The 18149-nt window shown below is 50.0% G+C and overlaps 7 protein-coding genes across 7 annotated transcripts; 3 read left to right on the forward strand and 4 right to left on the reverse strand.

The window, feature by feature from the left end:
- Nucleotides 1-67: 67 nt before the first annotated feature.
- FOBCDRAFT_184242 (uncharacterized protein) lies at nt 68-2104 on the reverse strand (the record flags this gene model as incomplete). Its single annotated transcript, XM_054704910.2, has 4 exons — nt 68-1078; nt 1136-1482; nt 1529-1703; nt 1756-2104. 4 exons carry the CDS (start codon nt 2102-2104, stop codon nt 78-80), a joined length of 1872 nt encoding a protein of 623 aa, XP_054560885.1. The 3' UTR covers nt 68-77.
- Nucleotides 2105-3081: 977 nt separating this feature from the next.
- On the forward strand, nt 3082-4459 carry FOBCDRAFT_184244 (FAD dependent oxidoreductase; the record flags this gene model as incomplete). Its single annotated transcript, XM_031187448.3, has 2 exons — nt 3082-4239; nt 4373-4459. The coding sequence occupies 2 exons, from the start codon at nt 3082-3084 to the stop codon at nt 4457-4459; spliced, it is 1245 nt and encodes a 414-aa protein (XP_031038583.3).
- A 462-nt stretch (nt 4460-4921) lies between these two features.
- On the forward strand, nt 4922-7175 carry FOBCDRAFT_275008 (uncharacterized protein; the record flags this gene model as incomplete). The annotated part of the gene is made up of 6 exons (XM_031187447.2): nt 4922-5082; nt 5136-5186; nt 5246-5347; nt 5396-5703; nt 5762-6654; nt 6708-7175. 6 exons carry the CDS (start codon nt 4922-4924, stop codon nt 7173-7175), a joined length of 1983 nt encoding a protein of 660 aa, XP_031038582.2.
- Nucleotides 7176-7274: 99 nt separating this feature from the next.
- Nucleotides 7275-9071, reverse strand: FOBCDRAFT_162646 (major facilitator superfamily domain-containing protein; the record flags this gene model as incomplete). Its single annotated transcript, XM_054704911.2, has 5 exons — nt 7275-7543; nt 7590-7831; nt 7883-8327; nt 8365-8866; nt 8913-9071. The coding sequence occupies 5 exons, from the start codon at nt 9069-9071 to the stop codon at nt 7290-7292; spliced, it is 1602 nt and encodes a 533-aa protein (XP_054560886.1). The 3' UTR covers nt 7275-7289.
- Nucleotides 9072-9855: 784 nt separating this feature from the next.
- Nucleotides 9856-11288, forward strand: FOBCDRAFT_162648 (Rieske [2Fe-2S] iron-sulfur domain-containing protein; the record flags this gene model as incomplete). Its single annotated transcript, XM_031187444.3, has 2 exons — nt 9856-10851; nt 10898-11288. Coding segments are annotated over exons 1-2 (1293 nt in total), but the record flags the coding sequence as incomplete, so codon positions are not given.
- A 138-nt stretch (nt 11289-11426) lies between these two features.
- Nucleotides 11427-14375, reverse strand: FOBCDRAFT_294121 (uncharacterized protein; the record flags this gene model as incomplete). The annotated part of the gene is made up of 1 exon (XM_031187445.3): nt 11427-14375. The coding sequence occupies one exon, from the start codon at nt 14373-14375 to the stop codon at nt 11505-11507; it is 2871 nt and encodes a 956-aa protein (XP_031038580.2). The 3' UTR covers nt 11427-11504.
- An 816-nt stretch (nt 14376-15191) lies between these two features.
- Nucleotides 15192-17960, reverse strand: FOBCDRAFT_224956 (fungal-specific transcription factor domain-containing protein). The gene is made up of 6 exons (XM_059609678.1): nt 17841-17960; nt 17098-17791; nt 16846-17038; nt 16292-16796; nt 15784-16237; nt 15192-15732 (listed from the first exon to the last, which is right to left on the reverse strand). Exons 1-6 carry the CDS (start codon nt 17922-17924, stop codon nt 15521-15523), a joined length of 2142 nt encoding a protein of 713 aa, XP_059465060.1. The 5' UTR covers nt 17925-17960; the 3' UTR covers nt 15192-15520.
- Nucleotides 17961-18149: the final 189 nt, after the last annotated feature.

Raw genomic sequence — 18149 nt, forward strand, 5'->3', positions numbered from 1 at the left:
AGAAGCATGCGTAGGTGAGACAGCGACCAACATGTTGAGAGTAAAAGTATCAATTTATTGAGAAAAAGGCAAATGAATCAGTATGAGAAAGGTCTGGCTAGATACTTAGGATCTCTCTCTGGTTTCCCTTCGGGCGGCACATCCACTATATCCGGGTTGACGTACCAACTCGGATCACCCTGCTCTTCTTCCTCCATGACACACATGCTCCAGCCATTGCCCAACCACCGAAGTCTATTCTCATGTATTTCCTCAAACTCAAAGTCTTCCCATCTCGGGGCCCTCAACGTCTCTAGTGCATGCATGACACTTCCAGGCCAAAGAGCCGAGATCTTGTCGCCATATCCGCCTCCGATCTTATACCACGACTTACAGTCATCCATGTAGACTGTCTTCTTGAAGTACTCCCCAATATAGTCTGCAAAGTCTTGGACGCGGGATGCTTTGGGCGTCATGGTTACGTAGTCTTCCTTCTGCAGCTTTCGAATGCACTTGACGATGTAATCCCCTTCTGCCTCGAGAAGACAGGTCAGAGAGCCGGCGCCAATGGCTGAGTTGGGGCCGAGCATCATGAAGTAGTTTGGGAAACCATCCACCGCCATAGTGAGATACGTTGCGGGGAACGGATTAAACTTGTCCTTCAATGTTACTCCTTGCTTGCCGATAACAGGGAAAGGAGGGGTATAGTTAGTCTGAAAGCCAGTCGCACAAACCAAAACATCGACGTCGATCTGTCGACCCTCGGGCCCGCTGAGCTTCAGGCCTGTCTCGTTGATACTCTCGATACCTTGAGTGATGAAATTGACGTTAGGCTGAGACAGAGCTTCGAGATAACCAGGTCCTGGTGTCAAACGACGACATCCAACACCAAAAGTTGGCGAGAACGATTCGAGAAGATCGGGTCGTGAACCAAGAACATCATTGGTGATCTTTGAGAACATGGACACGAACTCTTTCTGCATCTCTGAGCCTCGGAGAGTTGAAAGATGAACCAAGTTGCCGTCGTCCTCGATGCGCTTGCGGAAGCGGAGATATTCATCATCGCTCTTGACAAATTCTGCCAGACGTTCGGCCGAGACTATCTTCACATTAGCTTGAGTCATTCCGTTTGGGTAGGCCCTGAGGCATAACTCACACTCAATATCGGAAGGGTCCCACCCTAATTGCTTCATAGTCACATCACCAAAACGGTTCGATATCCATACCTTACTGCGAACGAAGCAACTCAACTTGGCACCCTCCACCTTTTGCAGTTCTGGCACGATCTGGATAGAGCTTGATCCACCACCGATGACACCAATATTCTTGTTCTTGAAATCATATTCCTGGTCCCAGGCTGCTGAGTGCATCTTCTTGCCCTTGAAGGTATCAAAGCCAGGAATGTCAGGCCAGGAGATTGTGTTGAGGTTACCTCTAGCTGCAACAACGACATCCACCTCCTCGGCGAAGCTCTCCCCTGCGTTGGTCTCAACTGTGACGTGCCTAGATGATGTCAGCATTGGTCGAGATGAGGCAATGCAAGCAATACCATTTCTTGGCGGTATCATTCCAAGTTGCGCTGGTTACTCTGTGCCCGAGATGAATGAAGCGCTTGGCACCGTATTTCTCAGCCACGCCGTCGATGTAGGCGCAAATCTCGTGTGAAGGGGCATAAAAGCCTGACCAAGCCTTGTTTGGGGCGAAAGTGTACTGATACGAATGAGCTACAGATGGGTATGTTAGCATCGCAGTCTCATACAAGGTTTTCTGGCTTACATGGAATATCGCAGGCACAACCTGGATACCGATTCTCCCACCACGTTCCGCCGACACCTTCATTCTTCTCGTAGATCTTGAGATCAATGTTGCGCAAACGCTGCGGGATTCTGATGCCAAGGTAGACGCCGGAATATCCAGCGCCGATTACACGGACCTTGAGAGGACGTTGGTTCTCGACTGGAGCATCCTTGCAAGTGAACGTTTCATGGGCAGCATTTGCATGAGCTGTGGATCCGCCTCCCACTTTGTCAGTGATGGATTTCTGGTCCAAGACTGGTCTATTGTCCATTGTCTGCGGCAGGACAATCGCGGGGTCATGAGCTGGGTTTGATGAGTTTATCCCCATAATGAAAGCGCTTGGCGAAAGCAATAGTCGCAGAATAATTGAATAACTAATATATTTAATTGAACAAGAACGGCAAGTGCAGCTTTATGTGAAATTGAACACCTGTGACTGGGTTGAAAGCTGGAATATTTACGAGACAACTCCTCTAAAATGCAGACAAAATAATTGTCAGCCTCCCTCGGCTCGTCATCGTGTAACCTTCAACCCCTCTTTACACTCAAGAATACATCAACCGCGGCGCCCAATGGTATCGCTGCCGCTGTGTAACGCCTGGTGTTGTTGCCGCGCTGTGCCCCCAAGGTGCGGTTGCCGCTCAGTCTGTGAAAACTCTTATTACCGCTTTATATCCAGAGAGTGTCGCTGCCGCAATGCCTCGCGGAGAGTTACCAGCGTCTCCGTCCCATCATGGAGGTCTGCCAATAGGAGCGTGTCTTGTCTTCTGTATTCATTGTTCGAGGGTCTCATGAGGTCGGACATGTTCCCCAGCTCAGAGACCATCCTGGCAAGTTCTCCTCTAGTTGATTGGGGGGCGTTGAGGGCGAATCATGGCGAGTTTCATCATGTTCCAAAAGCAGAGAAATATATGTTAAACGAACGGAAGCATCTTCTTGCGATAGATGCTGGAGCCTCCTTTGTATTGGTGATAGTCGCAGGCTTACTAACAGAGATGTCTTGCTGGCCCAGACTTACAGTTTGGTCTCGGCTGAAGAATCCGCGAGAATCCGTGGTGGGGACGGAAATTCCGTCACGGCTCAAGTGGGTACGGGCAACTTATCTCATGACTTGATGTACCCCGCAAACTCGGGGAACTGGCCTGATAAGATAAGATAAGGTTCATGCTATATCGGCCTAGACGCGATTATAAGGAAGGGCGTTGTGACAAGAGTATGAGATTAGCAGGCCAATTCAACTTCCTTTTATCCCTCGACAATCTTTGAATTGTCTTTTAATCACGATCTCTGGTCAGACTCCCCACAATGTCAAACAGCAACTTCCAAGTGGCCGTAGTTGGCCTCGGTGCTCTGGGTAGCGCAGCAGCCTATCACGCCGCCATCAAAGGAGCTACTGTTATCGGTTTCGAGCAATATGACTTTGGAAACATCTATGGATCTTCACACGACACATCACGTATTGTTAGAACCTCCTACGGCTCACCAGACTATGTAGCACTCGCCCGAGCTGCTTACAAAGACTGGGCTGAACTGGAACGTCGAAGTGGTCTTCAAATGCTCACTATCACTGGAGGCGTCGTCTTCTTCCCTAAACTGGCTGATGACGGAGCATCTCTGAACAAATTCGAAAAGAGCATGAGTGCTTCTGAGTTTATGAGAAGTCTTGATGCAAACAACATCCCGTATGAGGTCCTCAGCTCTCAAGAAGTCAAGAAACGCTGGCCTTCGTTTGACATCGCGGAAGGCGTTCAGACCATTTACACTGCCGACTCAGGAATCGTGCATGCGTCCAAGTCTGTGGCGGCCATGCAGTATCAAGCTCGTGCAAACGGCGCTGTTTTGAAGGAGAAGACGCGTGTTGATGCATTGATCCCAGATTCAAACGGCAAGGGCATGACAATCAAGACATCTCGAGGGCAATTCCACGCCAACAAGGTTATCTTGGCATGCGATGCATGGACCAACAAGCTCATCACTCCGCTTGGCACAAACATCCCGCTCCAGATTATGCAAGAACAGGTCACCTACTACAAGCCAGCTGATGTTACGCCATTTGACGATACCAAGTTTCCTGTATGGATCTGGGCTGGCAACAGATATTTCTACGGATTCCCCAGCTATGGCGAGCCAACAATCAAGGCAGGCCGTGATACTTCCAACAACTTCATGACACCCGAAGAACGAACTTTTGTTCCATCTGATGATCTATTCAACGAATTGACCTCTTTTATGGGCGGTCTGATACCCGGAAAGGGCCAGGCCATTCGAACAGTCACTTGTCAATACGCCATCACGCCTGATCGTCAATTCGTCATCAGCCCTTTGAAGAATCATCCCAATGTTATTGTGGGCTTGGGTGGAGGTCATGCGTTCAAGTTTGCTCCAGCTATTGGCCGTGTTTTGGCAGAGCTTGCGATAGATGGTGAGACAAAGGAGGATATCTCAAACTTTGGCATCCCTAGGGTAGGACCAGACAGCAAACTATAGGAGCATAGCATTTAGACAGCATTAATTAGATATCACTGTTGGCTTAAAACTGTCTAATTGTCGCCATGAGATCGTAAGAAATATAGACAACTTATACTACTTGGTACAGGATGATTTCATGCAGTTTGTTGGTTTCATTTCACAAAAACGATGGCTCGGTCTACATGCATTGAAACAACAGGATAACACCTATTGACAGCGTCGCCCGTTGTCTGAACTTAATCGGAAGAATAAAAACTAAAAACAATGCAATAGTCGCATGAAAGAGTTTAACACGCACTACAGTTACTTCCTTCAACAATTGAGCCCGATAAAAAGAAGGCATTCGCCGTTGTAAGCCAGCGTCTCTTATCGCAAAATTAGGTGTCTGATAAGACAAGACCCGGAATTTTAAGCAGGCCGAGCCAGTGGCGAGCTCCCTGTTCTCAGTGGCTTTTTACCCCCGCACTTTTGACTCAGGGCCTAGACTCAGTAGCCAGACGCGTAGGATACATAATCTGCACCAATTCTGAATGTCACCAAACCGCTCTCCAGTCTCTGCACAAGCCATATCAATCACATCAATAAACACACAGCATGAGTGCCCCACGATCAAGACAATATCGACGCGTTGCTCAGGCCTGTGATAATTGCCGGTACATTTATGCCCATATCGGCAATGGCAGATATGATTGCTGATGACATTACAGCCGCAAGAAGATTCGCTGCCCAGGTGAAAGACCACGATGCTCAGCATGTACACGACTTCGCCAACAATGCTCGTTCACCGAGGCCAACCCTATCAGTGAGGATACCACGAGTAGAATGGAGAATCGCATGGTAAGGGCATTCATCCGAATATCTCATACCTCTTACTGAGAGCTGCAGTCCAGTCGACTTGAACAACTCGAGGATAAGTTGGATAGCTTAATAAGCAGAGTTGTGTACGTTGAATAGTACTCTTAGCTCCTGCAGCGGGGCCGTCTAAACTGACGATATGCAGTCCCCCATCAATGCAAGAAACGACACCAACCTCGACGTCGGACAGGAATAACCGTATACCATCATTCTCATCAACCTCTCCTCACACAGCACTTCCGCTAATGTAAGTATCTCCCTTTAAGTCACGCTTATGCGTATTAATGAGGAGTAGATCGTCAATACCAACAGAAGTCACTACAAGAGCAATTGACTTTTACTTCCGCCATATTCATAGACAACCTTTGTGGCTTTTCGGCGAGCGCCCTTTACTACCCTCAGATACATCTGAGGAACTGATCTATGCCATGCTAGCGTTAAGCATGACTTATAATATGGCAGATATGCCTATGGATAACCTCCAAAGCCCTGACTCGTACAACAAAACTGCCCGGAGAGGTGTTATGCTCAAAATTGCAGAGGGCAGAGTGACTGTCAGATGTGCTCAGGCGCTGTGCCTACTGGCATACCACAACTTCATATGTAAACTCATATTCGCTCTGTTATAGCAAAACGTTCCGTTTTACTAACACCGTATTAGTGGGCAACATCCCCATAGCTGGTTTCGACATAGCAACTGTCCAGAACATGATCCAGCTTCTTCCCGGTAGTGAGCGTAACTCAAGCGGCTCAGCAATCTCACGAGAGAAATCCCGACTATTCTGGAGTATCCAGTACCTAAGCTCTTCTTGCGGTAGGCCAGTCCTGTTGCCGTCTATACCAACAAGTATCGACGCCCCTCAAATGCTCACGGTCGAGACCCGAGATTCTCTGGGAAGCTGCATTCCTGCTCCAAAAGCCACCGATTCTGGCTTACGGGAGACTCTGGTTGACGTTTGGTCTCAGTCCCTAAAGGTTTGCGAGCTATGGAGTGATGTTAGACTCTACGTCGCCAAGTGCTTTGAAGGCTTAGCCAAACGTCCTTGGCATCCAGGTTCCGACTACACCAGACTTTGTTCGCGGTTATTGGAGGTTGAGATGATCTGGCCAATCTCCCTGAGCTATAACGCAACAAAGTTCCCGGAGCTTTCTCCCCGAGAGGTAGAAAACAACCGTATGGATTGGCTGCCGTGGCTTAGGATTCAGGTGACCTACCATACCATACACTGTGTCCTCAATCACCCATCTCTGTATACAGTCATGGCTGAAACACCGAAGAGTAGACTTGGAGGCGACTCATTCTGGAGAGCATCTTACCTGAAGGCTTTGAGACATTGTACTTGGGTCTCGAGGTTGATTCGAACAGCGGAGGAGAAGAATCTGCGACTGGCTGATCCTTTCTTTGCTCAAGCAGCAGCAATCGCCAGTACATTGCATCTGTACTGGACAAGAACTAATGATAGTCAGCTGCAGGCATCTTCCGTGAGAAATCTAGAAGTTTGCAGGAATCTTGTGAGGGAGATGGCGACATGTTGGCCAGTTTGCAAAACGATTGTATGCCCTCCACTCCATAAAGATATTCTACTGATCACTAATACCTATATCAGGAACATACTCTGGATCAGTTCATCGAGTCAACCGATCGATCAACTCAAATGGCGGCTGACAAATCATCCCCAGCCGTTGTCAGAACATCTCTCATCTGGGTGTTGCTGGATGTAGCGGCACCGCAATTCCCCAACTACCATGATCAAAGCGTTCATGGTCGAGATGTTTGGGGCGGTCATGCAGCCACTCAGGACGAAGATGGCCTACCAACGTCCGAGGCGAGTTCACCGCCAATAGATATGCGAGAGTCAACAGCTCAGTACGCGTCACCTCCAGCTTGGGTGTCGGAGAGGACAGACGCGAACCCGCAAGAGACAGTAGAGAATGGGGCGATTACGACCCAGCATGGGGTTACTAATGAACATGTGACTACGCATGATTTGGCCTGGGGACCTTGGGAGAATCTCGGGCCGATGGGGGAGAACTTTAGTATGAACATAGACTGGTGGGACATGAATCAATTTTAAAAGTTAAGTCATAGGGAAAACAGCTTAAATGATAAATAATAATAATTAACAACCATTGGCGCGGTTGGCACTCGAGGTTTGAACCTCTCATGACAGCCTGAGAGCCTCCCTTCCCTAGGATGCATTTCGACCATATGGTTCGAATGGCAGAATGACAGAAACGATAGCCATGACAAAAAACAAAGCCCCCGAGATATACAAGGGTGCTATAGTGGTTGTATCAGCAGTCACCGCAATGACAGCAGAAAGAAGACCCATGATACGGTTGAGCGAGACTGCAATACCATTGCCTGTAGTTCTGTGCGCAGATGGGAACACCTCAGCGGTATAAGCGTAGAGTGTACCATAGTAGAGGTTGATGCAAATAGCTGAGACCTGTTAGTACTACCAACATGACGGACAGGATGGGCTTACAGATGCAGCTGCTGATGGCAAGATTCTGAGCAGGAGTCTTGATGACGGTATAGCAGAAGAAGAAGATGGCAGTGATCACAGCTCCAATGGCCATTGTGTATCGTCGTCCAAGGAAGCTCACTTCAGCAAGACCAGCGGCAATCAGGGGACCGAAGATGGCGCAGATGTTGGTGATGGTGTAATCGCGCCAGGTCTCGGTGAAGGAGGGCTTGTAGTCGGGAAGACGGCTGTTTAGAAGGGATCTGCATCTGTTAGTCTGGACTCCATTAGTCTATGGACTTAGTAGAACTCACGGGAGATAAAGGAAGAATAGAGGATATCCAAGACCGATCAAAGTCCAAGAAAGCCAGATGAGACAAGTCGATAGAGCCAGCTTCTTGGTCGAAAAGAGTCCCTTGACGTGACCAACGAGACTCTTTCCCAAGCCACGAACAGAAGATCCCTTGCTACCACCGTTCTCAGGGGTATGAGCGGTGCCGCAAGCCTGAAGACCCTCAAGTGTCAGTGAGCAAGGTCGCTTATAAGTGCTGGCAAGCTTCTGAAGCATGGCAACAAGTTCCTCCTCTTTGCCGTTGGTGACCAGGAACTTCGGGGTTTCAGGGAGTCGGATGATGAGAATACGCAGGGCGGACATGACAAACATGAGGGCTCCACCGGTGAACATGATGAGTCTCCAAGATTTGTTGTTCTGCCATGTGCATGTTTCGACCATAGCGACACAAGTCCAATCGTTTCGGGCTGTAAAGAGAGCCAAATTAGTCACTGAGTCCTTGACGATTAAACGGGATAGAGAACTTGCAGTAGTAGCCCCAAGCGATGAAACCAGCACTGGCCTGACCAACACCCCACCATCCCGCCATAGCTGTGATGACCCACTGCTGTTTAGCAGGGACAAACTCCAGCATGACAGTTGGATCCAAGACGAGGTTACCGCCTGCTCCAAAGCCAAGGAAGGCAACGAAGACACAGAAGGCAACCCAGCTGGGACCAGCTCCTGCGACAATGGTGGCAATGGCAGCGATGAATAGCGTAGTGTTGAAGGCGATTCGTCGACCGATGATATCAGCACCAAAGCCCCAGAAGAGAGCTCCCATCTGGAGTCCAGCGTAAAGAGCCATAGTCGAGCCAGTAGGATAGCCCCCGTGACCGATCTCAAGGTAGGCTTGGCCGGCTGCAACGCTCTGGAGAAACGCTACCAGGGAGTCAGCTGCGAAGCCAAAGCCTGTAAGGCAGCAGAGCTTGAGATGGAAACCAGTCCAGCCAATCTCGTTGATGGCCTTGAAAGTCAGTATTACAACTCCTATCATCTCTCAGTGATCTTACCTCGTTGACAAGATTGATCTTAGCCGAAAGGACCGGATCAACGACATTCCCAAGCTCATTGACAGTGCTGATATGATACGACACATCATCAGCAGCCATGACGTCCTTCTCACGATCACGACTCTCCTTAACAGAACCTGAGGTCTCGATATTCGACATTGTAACAAGTTCTCAAATCACACGATGTAGAAATGATATCCAAGATCTTGAGTCAAACATGGAGACGGAAGTCGCTTTTAAACCCAAACCAGGAAATTTCCATGATAATTCTCCAGACTTGGCCGCTCGGTTATCCAAGCTTCAGTGGCAATTGATACGCGCTACCCCACAAACTGGGAGAGTAGCGCTATCGAAAGAAGGCGGGGTGAAGGGATGGGAGATATGGGCACCAATAGGGGGAGGTGTTATGATCTGGCCAAGATGATCCAGGTTGAGTGTATTTGTTTAGGGCGGGATATGACTGGGATATCCCTTGGCGAGACCGTTCCAGAGGGGCGACTTCTACGTTTGCTTGAATGTATTTGGTAATAGTTATGGAATGGTTGATGGCTACGATATGTCCTTTGTCACAGAGCAATGTCTAGAGAGAGGTGAGTGTCACGGTGGAGAATCCGTGAGCATGTATGCCTCCTCAGCTTATCAGTATATCTCCATCAAAGAACTCATGAATCTTAGTATTGACTGTTGCTATTTAGAGTGTCTGTAGTTGAATTGTCGTCTGGTTTGGGTTCGTTTCCGTGTTTATCATGATAAGCCTCATGACCGAGGTCGGACACGGACCGAACACGGATTCTTCCCGTGCCTTGACTGGGGTGACTCCGTCCCCCCCCGCTACAATCACCTGACGGCGGACTCGAATTCTGGCTCCCCGGCTTATTGTTTCTCAGCGGCCAGAATCCGAGTTGATGATAGTGGAATTGCACATTACATAAAGTCAGCCACTGGGCATAGTCTCAAATCATGTTCATAAAGACCCTCCTCATGACTCGTCAGTGCAATAACGGCTTAACCATTAACCTTGTCTAACCCTTGCAAACATGTCCATCTCCATCTCGCCCTCTTTCATCCACTATCTCTTCTCAGCTGCTGGCCTTGCCGCGCTCGTATCCTTGCTAGCGAGGTATCTCTCACAATCCCGACCCCATAAAGATCCCGTCCCCGCATTTCTCAAGGACACCACTTCTACAGCACGAGCTTTGCCTGCTTCTTGGTACAGATCTCCAGAAGTATACGAGCTTGAACGACGGGCTATCTTTGCTAAGAAATGGATCCTCACAACGCACAAGCTCAGATTCACAGAGCCAGGCTCGTGGGTCAAGTTTGAGCAAGCAGGCTTCCAGTTCTTTCTTGTTAGGAATAAACAGGGACAGATCAATGGATTCCACAATATCTGTAGACATCGAGCTTTTCCTATCATGACTGAAGATAAGGGAAAGTCAAGTATCCTCTCTTGCAAATACCACGGTTGGTCATACGGTCTCAATGGCCAACTTGCAAAAGCTCCGGGATATGATGACATGAAAGGCTTCGATAAGACAAAGAACGGTCTTCTGCCTATCCACGTCCATGTTGATGCCAAAGGCTTCATCTGGGTCAATCTCGACTCTTCAAAAACGCCCGAGGACTTTTCAACTGAGTTCAAGAACATCGATCAAATGGCAAGACATGAGGGCTTCAATTTCGAGGACTATCACTTTGATCATACCTGGGGCATGAGCGGAGACTACAACTGGAAGACGTTGGCTGATAACTACAACGAATGTTATCACTGCAAGACCGCACATCCAGATGCAGCTGACGTTGCAGACCTATCGGCATATCGAGTCGATACCAAGGGCGGCAACATTGAGCACTTTGCTAATACGAAACCCGAGATGGAGGAACAAGGCCTCAGGATCGTGAGTAACTACTACTTCCCCAATGCTTGCATGACTGTCTCGTAAGTCCCCTTTTCATCCAGCCTTCTACAACTTCTAACATCATAGTCCCAACTTCTTCTACATGATGCGATGCGTTCCTACTTCCCCCGGCCACTGCTCCATGGAATACGAAGTCTACAGACACAAGAACGCCACCGACGAAGGTTTCCAAACCATCGACGCGATGTTCAAGAGGATCTTGGCTGAGGATAAATGGCTCTGCAATAACGCGCAAAAGAACCTTAACGCCGGCGTTTTTGTGAATGGTGAGATGCATCCTAAGATGGAGCAGGGACCACTTTACTTTCAGCATCGCGTTAGAGGTATTTTGAATGGGCATTATCAGTTGGAGAAGGCAGCTGGAAAGGAAATCAATCCAGCGCAGCATGTCCCTTCTGATGCTTCTCGAGGGACGGAGAGTGATATGGGATTTTGCTCAGGGTTGGCTTGCGGCAAGGATGCTGAACAATTGGCTTGGTAGACAAGCAGCGGCAACTTAAAGGTCATTTAGCAGGCATGTTACTGGAAGACTTTATGGGCGAATGTACAGGGATGTAGTAAACCCAAGGTAAAACAAATTGGAATCATCGTGTTACTGAACTCCATAACTAAAAGGCTAAACACAGACATGCGTCATAATCGTATACTCATCCCATATTTCATCCCAATCCAATTAGATCTTTCCAGAGTCAGAAGTAAAGTACTTGCTAATGTCATTGTCCTCACCACACTTCTGACACTTGTGAATAACAGGCTTGTTCGTTCCCACCTGAGGCGCAACAGCTCCAGTAATAGGCCTGTGTGACTCAGTATCACGATCAAGCTTACGCTCAGTCTCAGGCTCCTCGCGAATCTTGTCCTCAACAGGCTTCTCATCCTTATTGCGAGATAAAGCAGCAGCGGTACCAGCTCCGGCGGCGGCGGCTCCTAGACCAGCTGCCTTGGCGCCGAAGTGATCATCCTTCTTCTGAGATGCGGGCTGTTGGGTAGAGCGGCTGGTGGAGAGATCGTCATCGTAGGCGACGCCGGAGGGAGTGCCGGATGCGAGGGTGTTGTACTTTCCAGCGTTGGCGTTCTCTGCGAGGGTAGAGTGGTGAGAGCCGGTTGAGCGCTGGGAGTGCTCGGACTTTCGGGAGGGCTCGTGTCGAGAGCTGTCGAAAGCAGAGGAGGAAGTACCGAAGCCAGCCCCGGTACCAGTAGTACCAGTAATTCCAGTAGTTCCGGTGGTACCAGTCTGGGCTGTTCGGGAGCCGTCGTTGCTCAAGTATCGATCCACATCCCGCTTGTTGGACTCATGCGAGGCAAGAGCTCCAGCGCCGAGGCCTGCAGCAGCACCAGTAGCAAGTCCAGCTCCTCGGTGAGATCCCTCCTGCTGGTAGGACTGAGACGTAGGGTCGCGGGTGGAAGTAGAAGTAGGCTGAGTGGTCTGAGACTCGAAACCTCGGTTGGAGTCAAGGCCAGTGGGCTGGTCAGAATGATGATCACGACCAGATCGAGAGGCCAGGGCTCCAGCGCCGAGTCCGGCGGCAGCGCCAGTGGCTAGACCAGTGCTGTGATGGGAGTTACCCTGCTGGTGCTGGGAGGTAGGGTTGGTGGAGGTGTATCCAGGCTGAGTAGTCTGCGACTCAAGGCCACGGCTAGAATCAAGTCCTGATTGACCAGTAGTCTCGTGATCGCGGCCAGATCGAGAGGCTAAGGCACCAGCGCCAAGCCCAGCGGCGGTACCGGCAGCGAGGCCTGCACCACGGTGGGAGTCATGCTGCTGGTGCTGAGAGGTAGGGTTGGTAGAGCTATAAGCAGACTGGTTGCCCTGCGACTCCAAACCTCGGCTGGAGTCAAGACCAGTGTGCTGGCCAGTAGTCTCGTGCTCACGACCAGATCGGGAAGCAAGAGCACCAGCACCAAGACCAGCAGCAGTACCAGCAGCGAGTCCTGTGCCGCGATGAGAGTCATGCTGGGAAGTCTGACCAACGGGGTCCTTGTGAGAGAAGTTGGCGGGCTGGTCTGGCTGGGCACCGTATGCTGAAGAAGAGCCAAGGGCTGAAGGTTGGTTAGAGCTAGAGTGCTGGCCGGAGTGAGAAGCAAGTGTGCCGGCACCTAGACCAGCTGCGGTACCCTTGGCGAGGCTGTGATCTCCATAAGAGCCCTGCTGCTGGTAGGTCTGAGAAGTAGGATCTCTAGAGGATGTCCTAGAAGGATCGTAGCTCTGGGAGTCATAGCCAGTGCCGGTAGTGCCAGTTCGGTCATTCTCAGAGCGCTGAGCATAGTGCGACGCCAAAGCTCCAGCGCCAATACCAGCAGCAGCACCAGTCGCAAGACCAGCGCCTCGGTGGGAACTATCCTGCTGGTGAGGCTGCTGTGTAGTACCAGTAGCAGGCTGGCTGCTATAATCCCTGGTAGAGCCAAGTCCAGAGGCAGGATACTGCGTCGCACCCCGAGTACCAGTGGGTTCCTGTGCTGTCGCATCACGCTGAGTCTTGTCATCATGACCCCTTCCAGCAGTGTTCGCACCCCACGCAGCACCAGCAGCTGCTAGAGCAGGCTTGGAATGACCATGTCTCTCCTGATCAGCCTCCTGATCAGCCTTGGCCTCCGTCTCAGTCTTATCGTTGCGATGGAACAGAGCGCCGAGCTTGCTCTCCTTGGGTTCTTTGGCGTGCTTGTCCTCCTTGTGATGCGTCTCCTTGTCCTTGTGGTCCTTTCCGAGAAGAGGGAATGATCGGCCCTTGTGCTCATCGTGGGTCTTATCGGTGGTTTGGTCAACCTTGCTTGGTGTTTGGGTATCATCGGCGTGACGGCGCTTGTTAAGCTCGTGAGCTCCAAGGGCACCGGCGCCAGCGGCACCGACACCAGCTACACCCTCATTGAAGTGAGAGTCAGATGTTTGGCTGGGGTTCTCTTGAGTAGATCGCTGAGCATCGTGGGGGTTGGTTGTAGAGGACGTTGTGTCGCGGTCGTTTCGGTGGAGGAACGTTCCGCTCTCGAGAGTACCAGCAGTTCGAGTTGGTTCGGTCGCGCCAGAGTGAACAGCTCGGTGACGTGCGTTCTCATCTTCAGGGCTGCCGTGGCCGATGACAGTGTTGTGAACGCCTCCACTGGGAAGATCTCCCCAGTAGGGATGGTCTTGGGTAGATGGTGCAGCAGCGCCAGTCGCGCCCTCGGTGGCTGGGATCTTGCTGGTGTCGCCTAAACCTCCAGCAGCTGTAGTGCCAGCGGTTGTAGTGCCAGCGGTTGTAGTAGTGTCGGTAGATCTGCCTAGAGGATCGTCGCGTCGCTCGGAGATGGGTTCGTTGGAGGGCTTGTAGGAGGTAGGATCGTTGGACTCGGTGAAACCGACGCCAGAGTCTTTGTGTGCATGACCTCGAGGGTCATCGGCCTTGTGAAGCTTGTTGTGCTCGTATCCCTTGGAGTACCCTTCGTATGTTTCGCTGGGCTCCATCTCTTCTGTGGGGAATGATCCTGGGGGGTGATGGGATGTCTCTGTGGTGGTATCCTTGGACTCGTCGGAGTGGAGGATATCCTTGATCTTTGCGCTCAGACTCATTGTGAATGTCGTTTAGGTATTTGTTTTAAGGTATGGGTATCAAAAGTGAGTTGCTAGATGTTGTTTTGTTGTTGAGTCGTGAGTGGTTGATGATGAGCTCTACCAAATGAGAACTTTCACCGCCTCATATACCACTTCACCTCTTCCCCAAGCAAGGACAGCTCGATTGCCTACGTCGTCGACATCATTATGACCGCCACGGGAACTAACAGATCGTGTGGGGTGCAGCCAAATCGGTTGATTGACGTCTGGGTTTCCCAGCTTTGGACCAAGACATCCCTGCCGATCTTACCAAGTTAGGCCAAGAGCTCTGCGCCATTCCGTCATCCACATACTCTAGCTCCCCATTTTCGGAGTTGCACTGCGATCATAATTGTACAACCTATGATCTTCGCTGGGGTTACGTCTTTCTCGCTATTTCCCTGGTCTGGACTCTTCAGCCGCATGCGCTACTAATGGAGATTGCATCATTTCAGCTTGAAGTGCTGGGCACGTGTTTGACTAGTATTGCCGAGCTGTCAAGCGTGTGAAAACAGGATTATGGCTATTGCGTGCTGTGTCGGTGTGAATTTCATGTGTGACGCAATTAGATAGTTTGTCATCTACTGCGTAGTTGTCGAGCTTTGACTAGGTTGAGATCTTTTATTGCGTTGGAAATGAAATGAGATAGCGTTGAAACAAACTGGATGCAGCAATATCAAATCTATAGAGTAAATTCAAAGTAATAGTAACTAAACAATAAATATAGTATATATTAAATTACTAGTATATATAAACATATTAATAAATTATAATTTGTATTTCACTACTTGAAGCTCACTGGTAAATTATTTTAAATAACTAACTACCCTGCAACTTCTGGTAAGTCAGAGCTTTGAGCTTTCTAATTAGTTTAAGAGCTGCTGGTATCCCCACCACAGCATGAGTCGCGTCGCGTCATCACAAAACGCGTAAAAACACTACGCGTTGCAGGCACTGGCTCAATAAGCCTCTTTCGACATGTATAATATATCTAATGATCCCGTCGCCGTCGTGAACGTAGCAATCCATTCTCGTCTCGCTTTAGATTCACAACTCGGTGACCAGAACTCTCTCCCATCCTCCTCGACGCTGCAGGGAGGATACCAGCCTCCTTGGATGCATCTTTACTCCCCAGATTGAACGGCGCCAAAGAACTGGACCGACCACGCCATGGAGTCCATGATTTCTGCTGGCCAGGCACTTGGCGTGGTAAAAGAAAAGTCTGACACGGACACGTCCTGCCCATCTAGATTTGGAATGTGACCTCTAGTGGTCAAGGCTGTATGAGATGCTGGAAGTGTCGCATATGGCGGCTCAGATGTCAGCGTCGCGTCTCCTGCAAGATATGTCAGTACCAGCTCGAACCAAAGACATGGCATGCACATACTCCATCTCAGCCCGCACTCTTTTAGTCCCTCCATCATGTCTCTCGCAATCCTAGCCCCCGTCGAGTTAACACTCAAAGCTTCAAACACTCTCAGACAAGTCTCCGCATCATCAGAAATACCAGCAGCATCGAAGCCATCCAACGCATCACCCGTTTGCTGACTAAAGATGCTCGAGACTACTAAGATAGATCCAGCGCATATCAAACACGAAATCATCTGCCACCAGGGAAATTCCTGCACCAAATCCTTTTCACACGAGATAGAGTGCATTAGACGTGCTGTCTCGCGTGCCTCGGCGATGCATACCTTTTCATACATGCTGACAAGGGCCCAGTTCGGCTGGCTGAGTGCAATGTCGGTCTCGTCATCAAGATTGCGCATGATTGGGTAGCATAGGTATGGTCTGTGAATGAGAGCTCGTAGATGGTGATACTTGATAGCCAACATGCTCCGCTTCAAGACATTAGTAACGATCAGTGAGTTTTCAGCCTTATTAAAGATGCATACCTGGCGTTTGAAGATGAAGGACTTATCAAAAGCGTGTCCCAAGTCGAATCGCAATGTTCTGGGCAGTGATTGCTTCCATTGTATAAGCTTGAGGTCGAGTTCCTTGGTATTGAACAGATCACTAGTCAAATTCTGGCCGGCTCTCGGGCTATACAGATCTCGCAGGACCTGGCTTACGATCTTGGAGAAGGAGATAACTTCTAGATGGTAGTCGCCAACAGAAGGCCCCTCAAACATTGTCGGAAACTCGTCGCCATCCCAATCGATGTCCGAGTCGCCAAGCCGAGAGGGCAGCGGAACATGGCAGTAGTCTTCATGGATCGCTGGGGGTCGACCCAATTGCAGAGAGATCAGGCGATCTAGGACGTATATGCAGTACCAGATTCGCCGTCGCCGCTCTACAAGTAACCGGCCTGGCCCTTTAAGCCTCTGGGGATCGTTTTGCTCTACATGCAACCCAATGCTCTGTGCCATACGGACGGTTTGGCCCAATGTTGCCCAACAGCTGCCAAGTTAACTACACATAAGTAGACTGACATCGGACTCGGACTTACCTGTCTGTTCTGCAGACTGCTAACATGTAAAAGCATTGGGCCAGGAGCAGAGATACATGATGGATTGACCGGTCTGCCCCTGCAGGTAGAGCTAGAGAGAGTGCCTGAAGGAAGTAAACTTCGTGACATTTGTTTGCTCCTATCTGTTCTCCCGGTATGCTGGTATAGTAAGCTCCAATGGCGCAAATGACATCTAACCACAGTATAAGCCGAATAGAACCTTGGCTGGCATAGAAAGAACTAGTGACTTACATATTAGTGCCAGTCTGGTATTATCCAACGAGCAATCATCTGATGAATCTAAAGCCTGATCAAGCGACCTCATAAACAGCGACTGCGGAATAAACGGAAACGCCAGATGCACAGTAGAGAAGTAAACATCAGCAAAAACCTTCGCCGCCTCACGACTCGGCAGCTCAACAACTCTACCAGGAATGACATTCACACTCGGAGACGCAATGTCGTCGACTTGCTCGTAGCTGTCAACTCTCTGGTCAGAGTCGGCAGAACCCGGCTGGGCCTGCAGCACCCGCTTGACCAGGTTGAAGAAGCACACGTCGCTCACCTTGCCAAGATACCTCTCGGCCTGACTGACCTGCGGTCGGAAAGAAAGAGCATCGGAGCCAGTCAAGGTTGTTGTTAGCCTTGCCGTCAGAGTAGTTGCGTCGATGTTGGATAAGGCTCTGTCGGCGGCCTTCATGCAAGCTAACACTGTAGATGCATCTTTCTGATATTGCGGTGTCGGCAGCTTCGACACTACCATGTCCAATAACGACTCGTACTGTCTTATCGCTTCACGCAGATCTCCATGTCCTTGAACAGCACTGTCCAGCGAGCCGTCATCAGTAGAAGCTTCCTGGCGCCTCTTGGCCCGCCCCCCAGCTGCGTAAACACAATCATACCCGTAGCCCTTACAGCGACTACACTCGGGCCATTTCCCATCACACTAACACATCAATAACAAGCAAAAGATAAGATAAAGCGGATAAGCTTGCCTTGGATTTCATAGACCGGCATTTATGGCACGCCTTGGCGACGCGCTTCCGCTTAAAGCCGGCGCGGGGCGAGGCGTCTGCCATGATATGCGAGTTTCAATTGACGATGCTCGTTTTCTGGCTTGATACAGCGGCTAGAAGCCGGATACTTGTTCTTTTTGTTCCATGTGGGGTTTTAGGCGGTATAGCCGCCCGATCCGAGTTATCCGATTATCCGTTGTTGTTGTTTCTCCGGTTGTATGGTGTGCACGGAGATTCTCAACTGAGGATATTACGAATTATTAATTTAGATGCGTCTCATTGGGTTTG

This window comes from Fusarium oxysporum, chromosome VI (genome assembly GCF_013085055.1).
Source record: "Fusarium oxysporum Fo47 chromosome VI, complete sequence".
NCBI classification, from domain to species: domain Eukaryota; kingdom Fungi; phylum Ascomycota; class Sordariomycetes; order Hypocreales; family Nectriaceae; genus Fusarium; species Fusarium oxysporum.

Coding starts and splice junctions, on each gene's coding strand:
- FOBCDRAFT_224956 (XM_059609678.1), bottom strand. CDS start 17,924: ATGGCAGACGCCTCGCCCCGCGCCGGCTTTAAGCGGAAGCGCGTCGCC. Junction 17,792..17,840: donor GCCGGTCTATGAAATCCAAG/GCAAGCTTATCC, acceptor TTGATGTGTTAG/TGTGATGGGAAATGGCCCGA. Junction 15,733..15,783: donor AGAGTGCGGGCTGAGATGGA/GTATGTGCATGC, acceptor CATATCTTGCAG/GAGACGCGACGCTGACATCT.